Source organism: Vombatus ursinus, unplaced genomic scaffold, assembly GCF_900497805.2.
Source record: "Vombatus ursinus unplaced genomic scaffold, bare-nosed wombat genome assembly UNPS02011700.1, whole genome shotgun sequence".
In the NCBI taxonomy this organism is placed as follows: Eukaryota; Metazoa; Chordata; class Mammalia; order Diprotodontia; family Vombatidae; genus Vombatus; species Vombatus ursinus.
In genome coordinates this window covers 3249303-3270345 of record NW_020951478.1, presented here as the reverse complement: position 1 = coordinate 3270345, position 21043 = coordinate 3249303, and the positions used below count along the sequence as shown (strand labels likewise).

Sequence of the window (21043 nt, the reverse complement as noted above, 5' to 3'; positions counted from 1 at the left end):
AAGGAGAATAGATGAGGAGTTTAGGAATTGGATCACAAGCCTGGCCCTGAGGCATCATATAGTAGTTCTAGACATCTTCTAGAATTCCTCATGAAAAGCACAACATCTCGTAACTTCTTGATTTACCTTAGGGATAATTTCATGCTTCAAAACGTTATAGAACCAACAAGGGGAAATTCTGTTCTGGACCTTACTTACTGGTGCAGAAATGATGGAAATTCCATCTACAGTTTATGATATCAAAAGGTTCTGAGAGGGGCAGCTGGGTGGTGAAGTGAATGAAACACTGGTCCTGGACTCGGAAAGACCTGAGTTCAAATCCAGCCTCAGACACATAACACTGACTAGCTGTGTGACCCTGGGCAAGTCACTTAACCCCAGTTGCCTCACCAAAAAAAAAAAAAAAAAGGTTCTGAGGAAAGAGGTGGCATCCTTTTGCATTAAAGTGTATCAGGGCTATACAAAATGTATAAGGAGAGACTGAAGATGCTCAAAGATGTTCTGAATATGAAGACCCAAAGGACAATTCCAATAAGAATAAAAATTGGATTTCTCTTAAGAGACCTATGTGGATAACACAGTGAAGTTACCAACCAACTTATATGTTTAAAAGAAATATGTAGAAGATGGAAGGAAGGCCAAGTAAAAAATAAATATAAGGGCATGGTGTGGTCCTATAAAAAGAGTCGGGAATGCTCTGTCTCCAAATGAGCTAAGACTGGCAAGGGAAACTAAAAACAGCATACAGGTGTGTGGGTGTTATTGGTAGTGCAGGGAGGATCCAAGAAGGAATAGGACTTTTGCTTGGAGTGGGTGGGATGATGATAAATAATAACAGAGAAATGGAAGAGCTGCCCAATTCTTATTTTGTTTACGTTTTCTCTGCAGAGGGGAATGTCTTTTACAATGGAAATTAGAGAACAAAAGTGGCTGTCAGTTGATGCCTGAGATAAGTAAGGAGATAGTAAAAGCACACTTTGCTGCCTTTGATGAATATAAGTCATTTGACCCAGGTGAACTATGTGTTTAGATCCTGAAAGAACTGGCAGAAGTATCAATGATATTTGAAAGATCATAGAAAATGGAGAGGTGCCACAAGACTGGTGAATCCCAGGTTAAGAACTCTTGCTCTAAAGAAGTCTTTTGCAGAGTGACTCAAATGACTTTCTGTAGGGCTCTTTCTTGGGGTTTTCCCCTATCATTAAATAATCATGGGGTGGGCCTATGGAGATACTCAATTCTTAAACTTATATTTATTGATGTATATAATATAATGTTACATAAGATAATGTTATGTATTAATTATAGTAGCACATAATTATAATAATATATTTAAAGTTGATAACCTCCAGTGGTTCTTGATTTCTTTCTTTCTTTCTTTCTTTTTTTTGGCAAGGCAATTGGGGTTAAGTTACCTGCCCAGAGTTATACAGCTAGTAACTTATGCATCTGAGGCTGGATTTGAACTCAGGTTTTCCTGACTCCAGGGGTAGTACTTTATCCATAGCACCACCTGGCTGCCCACCCCCCCCTTTCTTTGTGTATATAGAACCATGTTTTCAGAGCTCCAAGAAATCTTAGGGAGTTATTGAAATCATTTTCACTTGACAGATTAAAAAGCTGAATGTGAGAGAATAGATAGCTTTCCTAGATAATACAATTTATTGATTACAAAGCTCACATACTAAAACAGGAAACAATCTACTCTCTTCGCCCTTTCATCCCCCTCCTCATCTTATGTATAGAAACCAGAGTCCCTTAGTAGTAAAAGGACTCGCCTATTCTCATACGACTAGTGGGTTAAACTGACACTGGAAACTCAGGTGTCCTGACCCCTTAATACAATGACTTTGTTTTTAACCCTGAGTGAAATGTAGGTAAGTTTGTAAGTTAAAATGAAGACTGGGAACCAGCAGTCGAGCTGGTACTGGAGTCTTGCAGGTAATTTTCGTGTCTGTATTAATCTGATTTAGCGCTTCAGCCTCTGACGTAAAAGACTTGCATCTGTAGATTTTTTTAAACCTTTATTTTGACTTTCTGGTGTTACATTAACATTCCCGACCAAGTTTTGGTTGTTTGATTTTTACAGTAATGGCATTTTGATTAAGTTGATATTGCCTTTAACCATAACAAAAGTAACCACATGGGATGGTAAGGGGGCATCACAGGATCAAAGAGCTAGGCATGGAAAGAAGTTTAGAAGTTGTCTGGTCCAACTCCTTATTTTACAGTTGAGGAAACTGAAACATTCAGAGGCAGATGTGACTTGCCCAGGGTCACAGTTAGTACCTGTGCCACTCTGAAGGGACCAGAGGCAGGGAAATAAATGTCATGATTTGTCTGTTACCTGTTTTCTTATTTCTATTACTAGAAAATGGTGGCTGTCCCTGCAGTGAAAGTGGTCAACATCCTCAACTGCTTCACCTTCAGCAAAGATAAGCTGGTTGCTCTTGAACTGTTGGCTTCGTGAGTAATTCTTTGTGTCTTTTTTTGTTTCAGATGAAAAGATTTCAATAGCCTATTAAGGAAGTTAGTAAATGTTTCTTTTAATATTCATGAATTTTAAAGAGTACTAAATGATGTTTGGTAAGAAAGAATTATGATTTTATTTTATTTACTTCTAGGACAAGCCAGTGTACTTATTATAGAGAGCCCTTTGCATGTTAAATCCCCAAGTTGAGACCACAAAGCTGGATTTTGAAATTGGCATTGTTCCTGTCTACATTTTTATCAGTCTTTCCTTTTGAATTCTTATTCCTGCATGCTACTACTACCCAGAATACTGTGCTAAAAGAATATGACTGCTTTATTCTATTACGTATTGAGTTCATAGGATAATAGATAAAGAGTTTGTCATCTGATTCAACCCCCTCATTTTAGAGAAGAGGAAACTGAAGACCAGAAAAGTTAAGTGATTTGCTCAAAGTCACTCAGTTGGTACAGTGCAGAGCCAAGATTCCAGCTTTGGTCACCTGACCCCCAACATCACTTTGTCTGGACTGTTTCATTTTACCATCTTAAAGATAACGCAAAACTTAATTTTTTGGACTTGTGATTTCTTTAAGGTCCTAGACACTTGCTGATTTTAGGTCTGCCCCTTCACTGAGAAAATAATAAAGAACTTTAAGAGTTCTTTTAAGCTGAGATGTAGGAAAAGCATTTTGTAAACCATGGAGTGCCATAGAAGAGATAGGAATTGATAGAAATGCAGTAAAAATAAAATTTTATTGTTATCTTTTGTTTTTACATTGCCTAAATTTCCCCCTGTACCCTTCTCCCTTCTCTTATCCAAAAAACCATCTCAAATAAAAAAAAAATTTAAAAGAAGGGAAAAAAAATCAGTAAAACTAAGCAATACGTTAAAAAAAAAAACTTGACAATATATGAAGTGTTCACATCTGTGTACCCCCCCATCTCTGCAAAAGAGTGGAGAGTACTTACTCTATCTTTTTCATTCAGTTGATTACATCTATGCAAACCTACATCTTGTAGTCATCATAAAATAAAGCTTTTTAAGTTGGATTGTTTGCTCTCTCTTTCTTTCTCTCTCTCTCTCTCTAACACACACACACACACACACACACACACTCTCCATCATATTTCTCCTCAATGGCATATAAAAAAGAGTTTTACCTCTCTGAAGTAAGATTGTTAATTCCCATAGTATGGTATATTTAGAGCTACAAATAACATAAATGAATTAATTTTATTTTCTTGGTAGGAACATTATTGATGCACAAAACTATCGCCTTATTGAAGATCTTTTTAGGATCAACATGTCTGAAAAGAAGCGGTGTAGGAGAATTCTTGAGCAGGTAATTTTGTAGAGGATTTTATTTAAACAAGTGCATATCTTTTTGGATTTAATATAGAGTTCTGAGAAGCAATATAATAGAGTTCTAGAATTTCAGGCCTAAAAGGCATCTGAGAAATCATGTAGTCTCCCAGTCCCCTGATCTTTCAGGTGACGACTGAGGCTTACAAAGAAGGAACCTCCCCAATGTTACAATGCTGTCACTTTGTCATTTCTTAGTGATTATGAGAAAAACAATTTAATAATCAAATAAGTAGATGTTTCTACGGTGGAATTCTAAATGTCATCATGCAGCTTATCTTTGATGCTCTCTTCTCTTAATTATGAGACATCAGTGTCTCATCTCCTTCCATTCTTTTAGGAACTTGGACTGTTATACCATTTATTAATGAGTTTATTTAAATGTTGGTGTATCACATATTCAGGTACTAATTGTTTCATAAGAAGGTGGGAGTTTCCAGAGTCTCATTTTTATTTTCCTTTTGATTTTATTGCAGGCTTTAAAGGGAGGTTGTAAAGCTCCTCATGCCATGATATCTTCTTGTGGAATGATTCCTGGCAACCCATATCCTAAAGGGAAACCCAGTCAGATAAATGGAACTTTTCCAGTAAGCAAACTGTGATTTATATAATGCTGTTATGGATAAAGAACAAGTTTAAAATAATTATAATTTGTAAAGAAAATATATGGTGGAAAAATGTGTACATGAAGGAGATTCTATTGTCATCAGAATTGCAAGTTCATTATTAATGTGCATCCTAGTAGTTCAGAATTTGTGGTAATTCAGACCTGGAATTAACTGGTTTCCCTTTGCTTACCTACCACTGTCTTCTCTCAATCCCCTGTTTTTATAGATCTTAGAAACTAATTGTTGTTGTTCAGTCATTTCAGTCATGTCCAACTTTTTATGACTCCATTTTTTCTTGACAAGAGATACCAGAGTGGTTTGCCAATTCCTTCTCTAGCTCATTTTACACATGAGGAAACTGAGGCAAGCAGTTAAATGACTTGTCCAGACTCACACAGCTAGTAAGAGTCTGAGGACAGATGACTAATAGTATTTTTAAGAAATATGTTTGAGGGGCCATTTTCTGATACATAAAGTAATTTTAAGTTGTAGAGAGCCCTGATAATGAGGGTAATTAGGGAAAGCTTCTTGAAGGAGGTAAGATATGAGCAGAGCCATGAAGGACTGGCTCCAATTCCGAATAGTGTTGATAACTCGTATTGGCTCCAGGGCATGAATTTTTCTGCTGCAATAGCTGTTGAAAACCCTTTCCTAGAGGAGTTGTATATAGTCTGTTGGTTGAAAGAAGACCTACAACTAAATAAGAAATCCTGAAGTATTTCAGAAAAAAGAATGTTCCTTTTTCTTGAATGAAGCTATATTCAGAAACCATAGTGTCTTAGAGTTGATAAAATGGATGTGACCCTCACTTTATAGAAAAAAGTGAGCTTCCAAGAGCTTAAAGGTGATTTGCTGATGATCACATAGTTAGTGTTAGTGCTAAGACTCAGATCCAGCTCCTTGACTCTAAATCTAATAATCTTTTGTAAGACAGACAAAAAAAAGTTCTTTGTATGTAATGACTAAGAGAAAATTTTGGGCTTTGTCATCAGGCTTATGATTTCTAGGTCAGGGTCAGATAGAAGACTTGAACTCAGATCTTCTGACTCCCAGCCCAATATTGTTTTTCTTTTACTATACTACTATTACCTTATACTATCCTACTTTCATTGTACTACTTTACGACATTCTATGTGCAGAATGTTATTATCTGGAATAACTAATTTTCTTTTTTATAGGGATTCCCTATCAAAAAGGATGGTGAAGATTGTACAAATGAAGGCAAAGGAATAGCTGCACGGATACTTGGCCCATGTAAACCAGTATGTGTGGAATAGAAAATATAATTATATTCTTAGGGATCTTGAGATACAAGAACACTATTGTCAAATAATCATTAGTTAGCTGTGAAAAATCTGTCATTAGTGCTGGATATTTCATTTTTTGCATCTGGTTATTAGATTGTTATTGTTTATTATTTCTTTTATTTTTTTAAAAAGAATTGATAGAATTTGTTTTTTGTCATCTTCTTTTCCAAATATGTCCATCCTCTTCCCGTCCCCAGGAAGTGTTCCTTTCTAGCAATTAATGCAGAGGGGGACGGAAACAGGCCATTCTATTTATCAACACTAACCAACACCTAACTGAGTCAAACATTGTGTGCTAAGTTCCATACCAAAAGCTTCTTCTGCAGAGAAAAGAGGAAAATGCATCTTCTCTTTTTTGGGGGGGGGGGCAGGGAGAGGAAATAAGTTTTGAACAGTATAATTACACTTTTTTTTCTTTTTCTTCCTATTTACATTGTTGTAATCATCATATATATTGCCTTCCTGGTTCTGTTACAGGACTTTTTCAAAGAGCTATAAAAAGCATTATGGAGCTACCACATCTTCAATGACTTAATGGTTAGGAGGTTGACACATGGTATTTCACATTTTAAGAATCACTAAGTTAAGTGACTTGTTTGAGGATATGTGAATTAAGTGACTGAAATTTAGGATTAAAACTTGAAATCTACACCATTGGTACTGAATAGGCATCACTACCACTGGGTAGATGGATAGGGAAAAGTGCCATATGGGATCTGGTATGTGTGCTGGGAGACTTTCCAGTTTATTTGAACAAATTTTTTGCTGTAGTGCATATTTTATTTTCTGTTACTATTGTTGCTGAAATTATTTTATTCTTATCCAGGCTCCTGCAACATACAATCCGCATAAACCTGTTCCATATCCTATACCCCCCTGCCGACCTCATGCAACTATTGCACCAAGTAAGATATTTGATTCTAATTTGATTTGTGTGCATACACTATTTCATTTGTTAAATGTTTAATTTATTGAGTTTACTGGAAGTATGTACTCTTGAAGATTAGGAAAAATTGAAAATCTGGTATGTACTCTTGAAAATTACCAAAAGTGTCTTAATGAGTTTTTTCCTCACATCAGCTACTGTATTTTACCATACCAACTGGAAGCAGTTGTTGTTTATTTTAGAGTGTTCATATTTTTTCTGTTATATAAAATAAGTCCTATCAGCTCTGACTGTAACACTATTGGAAGCAAGTCAGGTAATATTGTGAGTGAAATTAAATAACACCAAATTATGTTCTTTGAAACAAAATCTATTTCCTCATGTATTTATGTTTTAGGTGCTTACAACAATGCAGGTTTGGTACCATTGGCTAATGTCATAGCTCCAGGAGTCCCACCTCCACTTCCATATACTCCTAATCCAGTGGCAACAGGTAAAGAAGTCTTATTATAGAGATCTTAACCTTAGATCATTTATTTTATCCATAAAATTATTTTTGATAATGCACAGTTGCCTATTGTAGCCTTATGATTTGAAGTGCTTTAAAACAGGTTACCAGAAATTTCACTTTAACTTATGTTGTTCAACATTTCCCCATGACATTTAAAGTTTTGCTGGCCAGGTGCCAGGCAATGAGTGTAACACCTCTGCTCTATCCTCTGTCACTGCACCTTATCCACAAGGGCAGCATTAGAAGCATCAGATGCTCTAAAGAAATCTTTAGCACACACTCTCTCTCCAACATGCCTGATCCACTGGATTGATAACTCTGCCCAATTTGGAAATGGGATTAGTCTGGTATCTTCTGTTCTTGATAAAGCCATGCTGAAACTTAATGACTACCTTTCTGTGTCACTTTTTTATTCTTCACATTATCTTCTGGCCTTTTATGTTTCCATCTTAACACTGTTATATTGTCACCCATCTCCTGATTTCCCAAAAGAATTACTGTGGGGGAATAAACTTTAAATGTCATGGGGAAATGTTGAACAACATAAGTTAAAGTACGGTACAGCATGGATAAGGTGAAGTGGTGGCATATTGACATATAAAACCACAGTTTTCCATAATGCCAGAGTAAGGGGACTGTTGGAGCAGTCACTGGAAAGATTCATGTGGTAGGCAGCCAGGCTGCAGATGGATGAATGCTGAGAAATGCTCAGGTATGAGACTGTGCAGAGTCACAGGAACCAGAGCAGAGGGGCCCTTCCCTCAGTGGTTGATTATCTAAATCAAACTGATCTCACCAAGAAAGCTTGAACCTGCATTGCCATCTGCTGGGCATGGGTGAGATCCGAAAAGGCCCCAGAGACCATCAGTCCAACCCTGTTATTTTATCGATAAGGACGCTAAGGCACTGGAGAGTTCAGTTGCTTACCCAGGGTAGCACAGCTATTAAGTGTCTGAAGTAAATGTGAATCAGTGTATGAATGGAAAAAGCATGTATTCATTAAATGCTTATCATATGTAAAGCAGTGTGTGAAGTGCCAGGGATACACATTCCTGCTGTCAAGGAGCTCACATTCTTATGGGGAGACAACGCGTACAGAAGGTGTCAGCTGCAAATCAGATGGAAAGGTCCCGGGATCCTTGGGGTGCAGCAGCAAGCAAATGGGAATGCCTCTTCTTTTAATGTCATTTCCATCATAAAACTCTGTCCGTTTCTAATGCTGAACAGTTGGACAGTGCTGAGGACTCTGATGGCAAGAACTCTTTTGTGGGTCTTCAATTTGAACCCAGTTCTTCCTGACTCCTCCACACAAAGCTGCCTTCAGAGTTACTTTTCCCATGTTTTTGTTTTGTTTTATTTTGTTTTAACAGTTGTGGATAATTTGGACACATGTACATTGATGGTACTTGTGAGAGGAATCTTGGGTTTTCATAAGTTAACTGGCTCAGCATCAAGAAAAGGAAATGGTCAAGGGAAAGGGAGCCTCCCTAAGCTCCCAAGAAATTAGGATCACAGATTTAGAGCTGCAGCAGAAATTAGCCTGTCCCAGCAAACTTTCTTAAGTCCTTTCCATCTGGATTTTTAGGGCCCTGTACAATTTTGGCAGTGAAGAATAAAGATGTGGTGTTGAACAGTGGATCCCAAATGATAATTCTGTTTCAACCATTTTATTATTAATACCTGAAGCATATCCTTCTGTGGACTAAGAAGGGGCCTGGTCCTTTGTGGATTGAGAAGAACTCTGGATATATTATAGTGAGTTTAACAGCAGTGTGAACACTGCAGACTAGATGACCCTTGTCCTCACTTCTTACTCTGAGAATCTGAAGTTCCCTTACTATGAGATAGCGGAATGACTTCCCTAAGGAACAATCCATAGACCTTATTATACACTCATGTGACTCTCATCTCTAATCAATTGGGAAAAGCAATTCTGTGGGACGTTAAAATCATTTTATATTTTTTTTTCTCTGCAGAAAATGAAGAACTTTCTAATCCATCAAAACCCCAAAATCCAAGTAAGTGTCAGATTTACTGGGAGGATAACAACTATGTTTCTTCCTGTTGTATCCTGCTAATTTTTATATCACTGACTCTAAAGAGAAGTAGTATGATATAGTGGCTAGAGCCCTGGCCTTGAAACAGAAAGACCTGAGTTCAAGGCCTATCTGTGTGACTGTGAACAAGTGACTTAATCTCTTAGTGCCCCCAAGCAATTCTAAAACAGATGAATTATTGGTCTTATTAGTGGAGATAGTTGCTTACTTGAATGGAATCACAGCTCCAGCACCCACTCGTCAAGGATGCCTCACCCCACCCACCCAAAAAAATTTAATAAACTTGCAAAGTATTTTTCTCACAAGAACTCTGAAATAAGTAGTGCAGGAATCATCTGTATTTTTTTTTTTTTACTTTCATTGATCTGAAGTGCTCAGGGAGATGAAGTGATTTGAGCAGGGTCCCATGCCTAGCAGATGTCAGAGCTCTGACTTGAGCCCAAGGGTTCCTACCCCAGGACTTCAGTGTATTTCCAGCTGTATTTTGCTGCCTCTCTGTGATCATAGTATATTAAAGACTGTGTGTATGTGGGAGTGTGTGTGTGAGAGAGAAAGATTTTTGTGTTCATGTGCAAAAAAAAAACCTCACCAGTTCTAGATTTTAAGTTGTCATTTATGTCTTTAAAAAAAATGCATCTTAAATTTCACTATGATGCTGATGCTCATCCTTTATTTCTTTGCAGCATTTTCTTCCCACTCAAGTCAGCTCTTTTCTCCTCATTGTTCTAATCCTTCGACACCTGTTGCTACTCCAGTCCCTACCCCATCTCCAGTGAAGGCAGTAAATCACCCATCTGCACCAGCAACTCCAGTCATCGCTGGAATGAACTCGTCCACTCCTGTCCTTCCTGGGCCCCCAGGGCAAGCCTCTTCATCGAACCATACACCTCAGTCGTCAATCCCAGCATCAACCGTCATCAAAACCCTTTCCCTGCCAACAGTTCCTGTTCCACCTGGACATAATACAACTCCGGCTCCTATCCCCGCAGTTTTTTCTGGCCTGACTCCTATGTCAGGCCTTACAGCTGCTCCTCCTCCCGCCCCACAGGGTGCTGCTACACCCTGCCCTCCTCCTGTTCCCAGTGAATCATTTGCTCCTGCTCCTGCTCCTTTTAACAGCCTCCCTTTTCCTGCTACTTCTACAGCTGTTTCTACTAATAACCTTAATCCCGCTCCATTATCATCCATTTTTGCAGGGCTTCCTTTGTCCTTAACACCTACTCCCCAAGTGGTATCTAGCCCAGCTCCCTCTGTAATTGCTGGTGGGCCTGCTACCAGTCTTCCTGGGCTGAATAATCCTATTCTATCTGTCTTGAAAGGATTTCTGACATCAAATGATACAACTTCAATCAACTCTTCTGCTTTGGCTTCATTATCTTCTCTCACTAATCAGAACTCTGATTGTCCTGCTTCCTCCATTAACAAGTGCTATACGCCGTCAGCTCCACCTACACCCCAAAGGTCTGCCACTCCAGGCATGGCCATGTTCCCGGGTCTTTCGCCACCTTCCGTGGCCAATCCAGCTTCCACTCCCCCTTCCTTACCAGCCCAATCTCCTTTAGCCACACCTGCATCAGCAGCAGCAGCACTACCAGTTAGCTGTGCTTCCTCAGCCTCTATTTTGCATGGCCCCCGCCCAGGTGACCCATCACTGCAGATTCCAGCCAGCCCTGTTGTTCCAGGCATCCCCGTCTTGGTAAAAACGGAGCCCGCAAGCCCCCCGCCTTCAGCTTTCAAAGGCCCACCCCGTGCTGCTGCTCCGCCTCTTAGCACTTCAGGCCTGTCGGCAGCATTAGGCCGTGTGCTTACTTCAGCAGCAGCGTCAGTGCCGGTCACTTTACCCACTGGCCTTAATCCAGCATCGGCAGGCCTCTCCTCCTTGAGTGCCCCGCCGAATGCTTCCGCGCCCCTCTCCTTGACCCCTCACGGCCCCTCCGCACCCATTGCTCCTGTGTTTACTGCTCTTCCACCTTTCACTTCGCTGACCGGTAACTTTCCTCTAGCTGGTAACCCAGCGCTGAACCCCTCTGCGTCTGTTCCGGGGGCATTAATAGCCACTCCTCCTACTCCTGCTTCCTCCACATCAGTCCCTCGTCCCAGCTCTACTGCGGCTGTGATCTCGGCGCTCACGGCCTCAGCCCCTGTCTCAGCAGCACCATTTCCCCTCAACTTGTCTACTGCTGTCCCGTCCCTTTTCTCTGTTCCTCAAGGACCTCTGCCATCTTCAAACCCATCCTACCACGGCTTCCCTGTCTCCAACACTCCGACAGTTACTCCTGCACTCCCTTCTTTCCCGGGGTTCCAGGCATCATCTACAGTAGCAGCGGTTGCACCATTGCCAGCCACTGCTGCGGCTCCATCACCAGCTCCAGTCTTGCCAGGATTTGCATCTGCATTTAGTTCCAATTTCAACTCTGCACTTGTTGCACAAGCTGGGTGTGTTTTATTTCTGAAATGGCATAAAAGTCTTCATTTTTAACCTTGCGTACCTTTAAAAAAAGTAATTTTCAATAACCTACGTTGGGTGGAAGTCAAAGTCAGATACCCAGTGGTATTCATTTTTGTACCATATATAATCAGAAATGGTTTCTGAGCAGCCTTTTTGAAGCAGACTTGGCATGCTAAACATAGGGGAAAATAGGTGCATGTATAATTTCACATTTGTAAACTTGGTCATTAGATCTCAGTGTTTTGGTTTGTTGAATTCAGGAGAATCAGAAAGTATGATAAGGTTTAATATTTATGTGAAATACATTTGACAAATGTAGGAAGTTTAGCTTGTAGACATTGACTCTTGTGCATGAACTTTTCCTAACTGACTTGTTACAGATTGTCGTCTGGACTTCAAGCAGCTGGAAATTCTGTTTTTCCTGGACTTTTGTCACTCCCAGGAATACCTGGGTTTTCCCAGAACCCCTCACAGTCTTCCTTGCAGGAACTGCAGCACAGTGCAGCTGCACAGTCGGCCCTCTTACAGCAGGTAAACCAGTCGTAGCTGTGAATACTGCCGAATGGTGACAGTTTAGTGCCCAATATGAAGTCCTAACATTTAGCAGTAAAAGCTATTTTTCTGTGTTTATTATCACTGTTCTTCTGCCGAAATTGTAATTGATCTCATTCCTCAAACCTTCAAATCATACTGCCCTCCCTAAAAGGGTGACATAGTTTGACGATGCTAACTTGATTATTTTTCCTGTTCTATGGTTTTTATATATATGTATTTTTTTTTTCTTGGCTAGGCAGTGGGGCTAAGTGACTTGCCTGGGGTCACACAGCTAGTGAGTTTTATGTGTCTGAGGCCAGATTTGAACTCAGGTCCTCCTGAATCCAGGCCTGGTGCTCTGTCCACTGCGCCACCTAGCTGCCCCTTTATATATATTTTTTTAAAGAACATTTGGATCAATAAACTAGCATTTTTGTTTTTTGTGCAGCTGACACATTCTTTAAGAAATTTTGAGTAGTTAAACAAAGTTGTCTCAGCTAAACATTTTTCTGTTCTTTTCCCCCCCACTGTACTCTAGTTTTTGTATATTTGCTAAAGTCAAGTGAAAACCTACTGCTGTTAACAATTAGCTGGAATGGCTTCTTAAATTAATTCTTACCCTTTGTTTTAGGTACATTCAGCTTCAGCTTTGGAGAGCTATCCGACTCAGCCTGATGGATTTCCTAGTTATCCGTCAGCACCAGGAACCCCATTTTCGTTGCAGACTGGACTTTCCCAAAGTGGGTGGCAGTGAATATAGATTTTAAGTGTTTTTTTTTTTTCCTCCTTTGGAACAAGACCAAATTTTTTTAAGGACTGGTGAACACCCTGGTGGAAAAGGAAGCTGGGGAGAAGTCAGAAAATGAAAATAGGGATGACTCTGGGGAAATTGTAGTGCCTCAGAGTTAAATTGTAGCTGCAGTTTTTCTTTATAGCAGTTTTAAGCATCAACTCTTTCCCATGTAAATAGGACTGACAAAACCATATGGGAAACAATATTACAAAAGTGTTCTGTATTTATCAGCTCCCATTCTATGAAATTTTGGTATGTGTGGTCTGTATAGAAAGAATGGTAAAGAAGAGATTGGATTCTTTACAGCCGAATACAGCCTTAAATCTGCCTGTGATTTCTCTTGACAGTAATAGTTGTGCCTAGGGATTAAAGGTTGCATGTGGCCCTTAGGGTTTTCCCCCTTAGTATGCATGAGTAGTTCCTGTTAGCAGCAATAGGAACTCAGAGTGTATACACGAAGGGGACTTGAGACTCCTTCCTGACACCTTTCCCTCCCCATTCTTGTCCCTGCCCCCAATAGTTTTTAAATACTAATATGAAATGTCTTGCACATACTGCTGAACTAAACTGAAAACTATATTTTGGGCAAGGAGTAACTAGAAAAATGGTGCTTATTCTGGTCATTAGAATGACTATTTCAGGTATTTTGAGTAAAATTATACTTCCAGGCATGCTTTCTTACAGAAATACAACTGAATCTGTAATAATTTGCCTTCAGGAGATGTTTCTTAACAATAGTGGTGACAGCATTTGTACACATAGGAACAATTGACCGGCATCTAGGCCATCTCTTTTGTTCGTTGTACTGGAAATCTTTGGTGAATGTTTACAGTCATGAGATTTAGTATTTCTCTTTGAAAGACATTATACTTAAATACCGAAAAAAATAGTATGGCGACATATAGAAAAAATTTCCTTTGTTAGTGAAATGCAGTGTGCACTCTATTTTAAGTACCTGTGGTAGTGTAACACATGATTGAAAGTCATTTGTTTAAGACAGCTATCTCTCTACCGCATTTTAGAGAAAAACAGTAGAGAGAATGGTCTCTAATCCTGTGATTTACAAGTGTGAATTGTAGAAAATCTACTGTAGAACATTTCAGCACCTAGAGGTTTTACTTTTTTAAAGATGGTCTCTGATGGAAGATGTTGCTAATGTATTTTCCTTTAATGGGGGAACAAACTTTTTAAGCCTATTAATAAAAAAAATCCTGTATGATTAGTTTTTAACACAATTTTTAAAATAAAGTTTACAGACATGGCACAAAGTTTTTAGTGATTACTTTTTTCTAGTTTAAAAAATACTTGAATAAATGTTTGGATACTTAAATGGATTGGGTAAGTGAAACACTTTGTTTTATGCTGTATGTTAGATGGTCTATAAAAAATTACTATATAATGTTCTGAATAATGTATTGCCTATCTGAATTGAATTAATACTTTTAAGTTCATACTTGTTGAGCATAAATTTAAGTAAGCACTTCAGTATAAAAATGAAATTATTCAATTTTGAATAGTTAAAAGAGGGGTGTGCTTATGTCTTAAGTTATTCACCTTTTAGACACCAGAATATGAAACTATAGTTATATAACTACTTAACAAGACAGGGGTAAGGGGTGGAGAACTTCTTTTGAATCCCATCTTTTTTCAATTACTTTAACTCCATAATTATTTCATTTAAAATACATAATGCTAAGCACATAATAGCAGCAGCATACATTTGTATAGTGTTTTAGAGAATTATTTAATGTCCTTTTTCAAACACCCGTGTGAGGTAGTCAGGGCAAGTGTTGTAGCCGTTTGATACATCTTGGAAATTGAGGCACATAGAAGTTTTGGTTTGGCTAAAATCACATGACTAGTAATCTATTTTGGCGTATATTTGACCGAAAGTCTTATGTCTGGCAAATATATCTTGGTATTTATTAGTTCTACCTCTTTCACTGACTTGAGGTGTTCAGGAGTAGGATTGCTGGGCCAGGAAGGTGTGGGAAATTTGTCTGTTGTGAGGGATTCTCTTCTTTAAATGTTTGTTCGTTTCTCTGCTGAAGTTTCTGTGGGTTCCTTGCTGAAAACTTGCTTTTCCCTTCTAAGCCCTAGAGTTGTTATAGCTCCTTCCCCAGCTCTTATTCTCTTTTACTAAGAAACCACAAAAGTTGGATAAGGTCTGGGTGCCTCAGAGGCTAAGAGGGACCATTTGGAACGTGGCTGTAGGCGTCCTCCAAGATTAGCTTTAGAATCAACTTCAGGCATGGCCTGCTCCCTCCTGGATCATCTTTGTGACTGCTCCTCATTCTCCTTTATAGGATCATTTTAGTCTCGCCCCATATGTGTTGCAGCACTGTCTTGGGCCCTTTTCTCTATTCTCTCATGGTAATTTCATCAGTTCCTGTGGGTTCAATTATCTCTATACAAATGACTCCAAATCTCTCCATCCAGTCCTAGTCTGTTGCACTTCTGTTCTTCATCACCAACTGGCTGAGGATTAGAAATTCCCAGCTGTATATCCTGTAGGCATTTTAAAATTGACTTGTCAAAATCAGTCCATTATTTCTGTAGAGGATACCACCACCCTCCTAGTCACCTGTGTTCACAACTTTAGTCGTCCTCGACTATTCCCTCTTGCTTATACTTTGTGCTCTGTAAGTTGCCAAGTTTTGTCAAATCTACCTCTTATCATAACATGTTGAATCCTTCCTCTTTTTTCCACTCACAATAACCACCACCTCTCAATGCCCTCGTCACCTTTCACCTAGACTCCTGGCCTCAAGTCTCCAGTCCATCCTCCAAGGTGGCTGCCAGATTGATATTCCTAAAGCCTAGGTCTGAAATACTGATCAAAAAGTTCGAGTAGATCCCAGTGGTCTCTAGGGTCAGTGTCTTTCATTTAACGTAATTTGCTGATTAGCTAGCTCTGGCCTTTTTTCTAGGCTCACTCATCTCCATAATCTTGGACTGGCTATCCTTCATGGCTAGAATGCATTCCCTCCTCACCATCATCTTAAAAAAAAAAGTGTCTTTTAAAGATCAGCTTTAGTGCCACCTCCTCCACAAGGCTTGTCCTGATCTTGGTTGTTAGAGGCATCTAGGTGGTGCAGTGAAGGAAGTGCTGGGCCTGGAGTCGGGAAGACCCAAGTTCAAATCCAGCCTCAGACATTTCCTAGCTGTGTGACCCTGAGTAAGTCACTTAACCATGGTCTGCTTCAGTTTCCTCAGCTGTAAAATGGAGGTAATAAAACACTTACCTCAAAGGGTTATTGAAAGGATGGGATATTTGTAAAGTGCTTAGCTCAGTGCCTGACAAGTAGTAGGTGCTATATAAATGTTAGCTAATTTTAGTGCTTCACCTCTACCCCTCCCCACCCCCATGCTTTATGGTTATTTTGTAATTCTCTGTATTCCTCTTGTTTCACCTGAATAGATTCTAAACTTGAGAGCACTTTCCTTATCTTTGTAACCCTAGTCCCTTCTGAGGTGCTTAATTGAGTAAATGGATTAGAATTGTCACTGTGATTTTAATAGTTACTTATATTTTAGATGTCATTTTTAATCTGCCATGTTAGCCATACTTTCCTATTCTGTTATTTTATGTTGTGCAGGATGTTTAATATTCATATAGTCAAGCACATCACATTCCCAATAATTTATTTCCTGAAAGAAAAAAAAATTAACTCTCCTGCAAAATTGTGATACTTTGTGTTTTCTTCCATTTAAAAAAATAGTTCTTAAGAAATGTTTCTTTCCATCTGGAATTCCCCAGGGGTGTGTGGAGAGGCATAGGTATAAAAATTAGATCTAAATCTTTAGGGGAGGAGATGGAGAACTAGATGTTTCTTCTGATCCTTATTACCTTCCAGACCTCCCCTAAATAAGAATTATGCAAAAGACATAAAAGCAATTGTAACTTTCTCCGGAAGCTGGGACAGTAATGAGGTAACCTGGTGAACTAAAACGGCAAAGTCCAGTCCACCACCTGCCCAGTGAAACCTTCTTCCCCACCAGCCCTTGCACAAAGGGCAATTTATTTTCTGGGAATCACTTAGCATTTCCCTTGCTCAACTCCTTTAGTCTCCCAGGATCCTTCCCCACCTTCCTTCAGTCCGCTATTCTATGGTAACAAGTAACAAAACTCAACTCCGCCCACCCCCCTTCTGTGACTAGGAGGTAAAGGCCGAGGAAATCAAGCATGCTTTTCTTTGGGGGCAGGAGTGGGTGGGGAGGAAAATAGTGCACCTTGCATGCTGATTGGCTGCAGTATTCATCCAAGGAACAAAAGGAAAAAGGGAACTGGGAAAAGCACCGAAGTGTGTGAGGCTCTGCCAGGCCAGAAGAAAAGGGGATAGGCCTCCAGTTGAGATAAGTTCTACCTTCTCCCACTTCTCCCCATGTCACTTGGGGCAGAGACAGTCCACTGACAAGTGAATTCTCTAATATGAGAAGAGGTTAGGACAGCTTTGAGATCTAGCTTTCTGAGAGACTGCCATCAAAAGAGGAGTCAGAAATTAAGATAGAGAAATATAAAAGGGGGTAAAAACAATTGAGATTGCTAAAGATCTCAGTAGGAAGAAAATTCTGTTAACCTTGAACACAAGCAGATAAACCAATAAGGACAACATTAAAAAGAATGGGATATTGCCTCCAGGACATCTAAATGATTCCAAATGTCTCTGAATAAATACTGCAAAGCAGAAGAAAATGAATCAACATCTGATGAAGCAGAGGACCTTGTGGATTCCTAAGAGAACATGGAACCACAGCAAGATGTTCCTGAATACTTCAAGACAAATAAGAATCATGTAAGCAAAACTTATGGTTTGCACAGAGGAAATAATTGCTAACAACAGGAAAACCTGAATTTCCATTGATGATTCTCACCAAAGAAACAGCAGCTGATTGGGAAATGCAAAGGTACATGTGAAAAACAATGTAGGGGCAGCTAGGTGGCACAGTGGATAGAGCTCTGGGCTTGGAGTCAGGACCTGAGTTCAAATGTGGCCTCAGACACTTGACATGTACTAGCTGTGTGACCTTGGGCAAGTCACTTAACCCCAATTGCCTCACCAAAAAAAGCAAAAAAAAAAAAAAAGAATGGAAGAAGAAAAGTAAAAGACAATCATTAAACCATCTCAATATGAGCAAAACATTGAAATTCATGCTAGGATTCTCTGGAATCGTATTTTTAAGACAAGTTAATATTGTTTTAAGACAAGTAGATAAAATTGTAGTAGCCTGCAAGCATCTACACAAAGTCCACTTACTTTGCTGTGTGTCTTAAACAACATATGCATTCAGGTGATGTGAAAAACCATCAGAAATTGGTCAAAATAGATAAAAAAGTTGGCTTCTTATTTAAAAAAAATCACTGAACACATGCAATACATTATGCAAAGTAGTTGATGGGCTGTTACCATCAGGTATAAAAGTTATTGCCCATTTATATTGTGTTTTTAACTTAAGGGAAAATTGATTAAAATCTGGAAGTTTTAAAACACAAAGCAAACCTTTTAACAATACAGGTTTTGATAATCAGATATTTTAGTAAGCACCTACTATGTACCAGGCTCTGTGCTAAGTACTAGAAATTCAAATGCAAATGAAACAAGATGCTTACATTCTAACAATAATGGTACAAACATCCATGAGCTCATTGGTAATATGCAGATGTAGTCTTGGACTATCTCAGGTTCAGCTCCTTTGGGGCCAGCATTTGCCCCAAACTGTAGTGCACAAATCCCTACTAATATTTCTTTCACCAGCCCAGAAGACAAATAAATTGCATATCAAAGTAAATAACAGTTAAGTAACAAGGGAAACCCACCTATGCACAGAGTATACTCTCTCAAAGTTTGCCATTCCTTCCAGCAAGAGAGTTGATAACAAAATTTACCATAGCCATGGCAACACATGATATATTCTATGCGTAGACCTTTCAAAGTTCACGTCGCAGGGATACCTCAAATAACATATCCAAATAGAGCCTGTTACCTTCTTTCCCCTACTTGAAACCTATCACTCTTCTAAACTTCACTTTTTCTGTTGGAGGTACTTCCATATTTTTGTTAAGGTACCATTATCCTTCTATTCTGGGTTCATAGTATTGCTGTTACCTTCTACTCTTCATTCTCCCTCATCCCACATATCCACCCATTTGCCAGATTTTGACATTTCTACCTGTACATCACTCACATCCAATAGCTTTTCTCTCACATGGAACCTCAATTCAGGGCTCAATTCATCACCTCTCCTTTAGATTACTTCAACAGACTCCTAATTGGTCTTTATGCCTCAAGGTTGTCCCCACTTCACTCCATCCTCTTTCCACTGCTGAAGTGATTTTCCTTAAGCTCAGATCTGACCACGTCACTCCACTCCTCAACCAACTCCAGTGCGTTTTATTGCCTCTAGAATCAAATATAAACCACTCTCTTTAGCTCTCGTAAAGCACTTTGCAACTTTTCTCCAACCGTTTTTTGTAGCTTCATTGCGTATTATTCTCTCTCTCATAGTCTGAATCAGCCAGACTGGCCTATCTTCACACAACAAATGCTTCATCTTGGGTCTCCATGGCTTTGCACTGGCTCCTGACCCCCCTCACAGAATCCCTCTCCTGTCAAAACACAGCCCAAGTATCACTTTTTAAGATGTGAAATGTTTCTGGATCCCTTCGACTTCTTATGTCCTCTCATTCAAACATCCTTTATTTAGCTTCTTTGTATTTATTTTATAGAAACTTTTTATATAGATGTAAAGATATACATATAACATATATTTGTCCGGTTTCTCTCCTCTATTGCATCTCCTTGCAAGTAGAGATTGTTTCATTTATTGTATTTGAATCCTCACAGCCTGGCACAGTGCCTGGCACCTAGTAGGCACTTAATAAATGCTTGTTGATTCATTGATAGTCCTTTTATGTGCTATGTGAGGAATTAGAAATGACATTAAATAAAGCAGGGGAACAGGAGTTGGATAAGATCAATTGGATACAAAGAAAGTGGCTGGAGGCCACTTTATTTTGAGGGTCTTGAAAAAAGTATTTACAAAATATCAGAAAGGGGAAAATTTAGTCACAGGGATTATTCCTGCCCCCCTCCCAAAAAAAAGAGCAAAAAAAAAAAAAACCTGATCAAGAAATATCAATTATTACTAATCCATAGGGTCAGCTAGGTCGTGCAGTAGAAAAAGTGCTGGGCTTGGAATCAAGAAGACTCATTTTCCTGAGTTCAAATCCAGCCTTACTTACTAGCTATGTGACCCTCGGCAAGTCACTTAACTGTTCGCCTCAGTTCCTCATCTGTAAAATGAGCTGGAGAAGAAAATGGCAAACCACCCCAGTGTCTTTGCTAAGAAAACTCCAAGTGGGGACATGAAGAGTTGGATACGACTGAAATGACTGAACAACAACAAACCAATCCATATGCCTCTTTCCCCCCTCTACAAAATCTTTGAATGCAATCTATGCACATCAAAGAAATCTTGATGGAATTATGAGAAGGGAACAGGCAAGTTTTCATGAGTGACAGTCTTTATCAGATCACATTGTAACAGTCACAGAATGGACTGAAGGGCAAAAGATAAGCAGGAATAGATGAAATGAGACTGACTTCATTGGTGGGAGTACCACTATCCATGATGTTATGATCAAAATAGCTGAGGAAAAACTTTCTAACAAAAGGATAATGGAATTCTGTGGGAGGCTTTGGGTTTTTCTTACTAGAAGTTTTCAATTGTAGACTGGAAAATCATTTGGTGAGGAGGTTTAGAGAGAAGTCTTGCTGAGGTATTTGTTAGACTAGGTGGCCACAGAGGTTCTTGCTGACAAAGTCTCTTCCTTCCTTTCTTCCTTCTCTCTCTTTCCTTCCTTCCTTCCTTTCTTTTTCTTTCTTTCTCTTTCTCTTTCTTTCTTTCTCCTTTCTTCCTTCCTTCCTACCTTCCTTCCTCCTTCCCTCCCTTCCTCCTTCCCTCCCTCCTCCCTCTTTTTCTTTCTTTCTTTCTTTCTTTCTTTCTTTCTTTCTTTCTTTCTTTCTTTCTTTCTTTCTTTCTTTCTTTCTTTCTTTCTTTCT

At 39.2% G+C, this 21043-nt stretch overlaps 1 protein-coding gene across 2 annotated transcripts in view; it reads left to right on the top strand.

Annotated features, from left to right (window-relative positions):
- The window catches only part of PROSER1 (proline and serine rich 1), a 36813-nt gene that overhangs the window by 11326 nt on the left and 4444 nt on the right, over positions 1–21043 (top strand). Inside the window, exons 4-13 of one of the 2 annotated variants that reach the window (XM_027856923.1) lie at positions 2372–2466; positions 3722–3815; positions 4312–4422; positions 5622–5705; positions 6577–6655; positions 7034–7129; positions 9124–9165; positions 9888–11640; positions 12034–12184; positions 12819–12927. In XM_027856923.1, coding sequence (XP_027712724.1) covers positions 2372–2466; positions 3722–3815; positions 4312–4422; positions 5622–5705; positions 6577–6655; positions 7034–7129; positions 9124–9165; positions 9888–11640; positions 12034–12184; positions 12819–12927 — 2614 coding nt within the window. Of the gene's footprint in view, positions 1–2371; positions 2467–3721; positions 3816–4311; positions 4423–5621; positions 5706–6576; positions 6656–7033; positions 7130–9123; positions 9166–9887; positions 11641–12033; positions 12185–12818; positions 14238–21043 lie in introns of those variants that run through there. The other variant, XM_027856924.1, reaches the window with a different exon arrangement.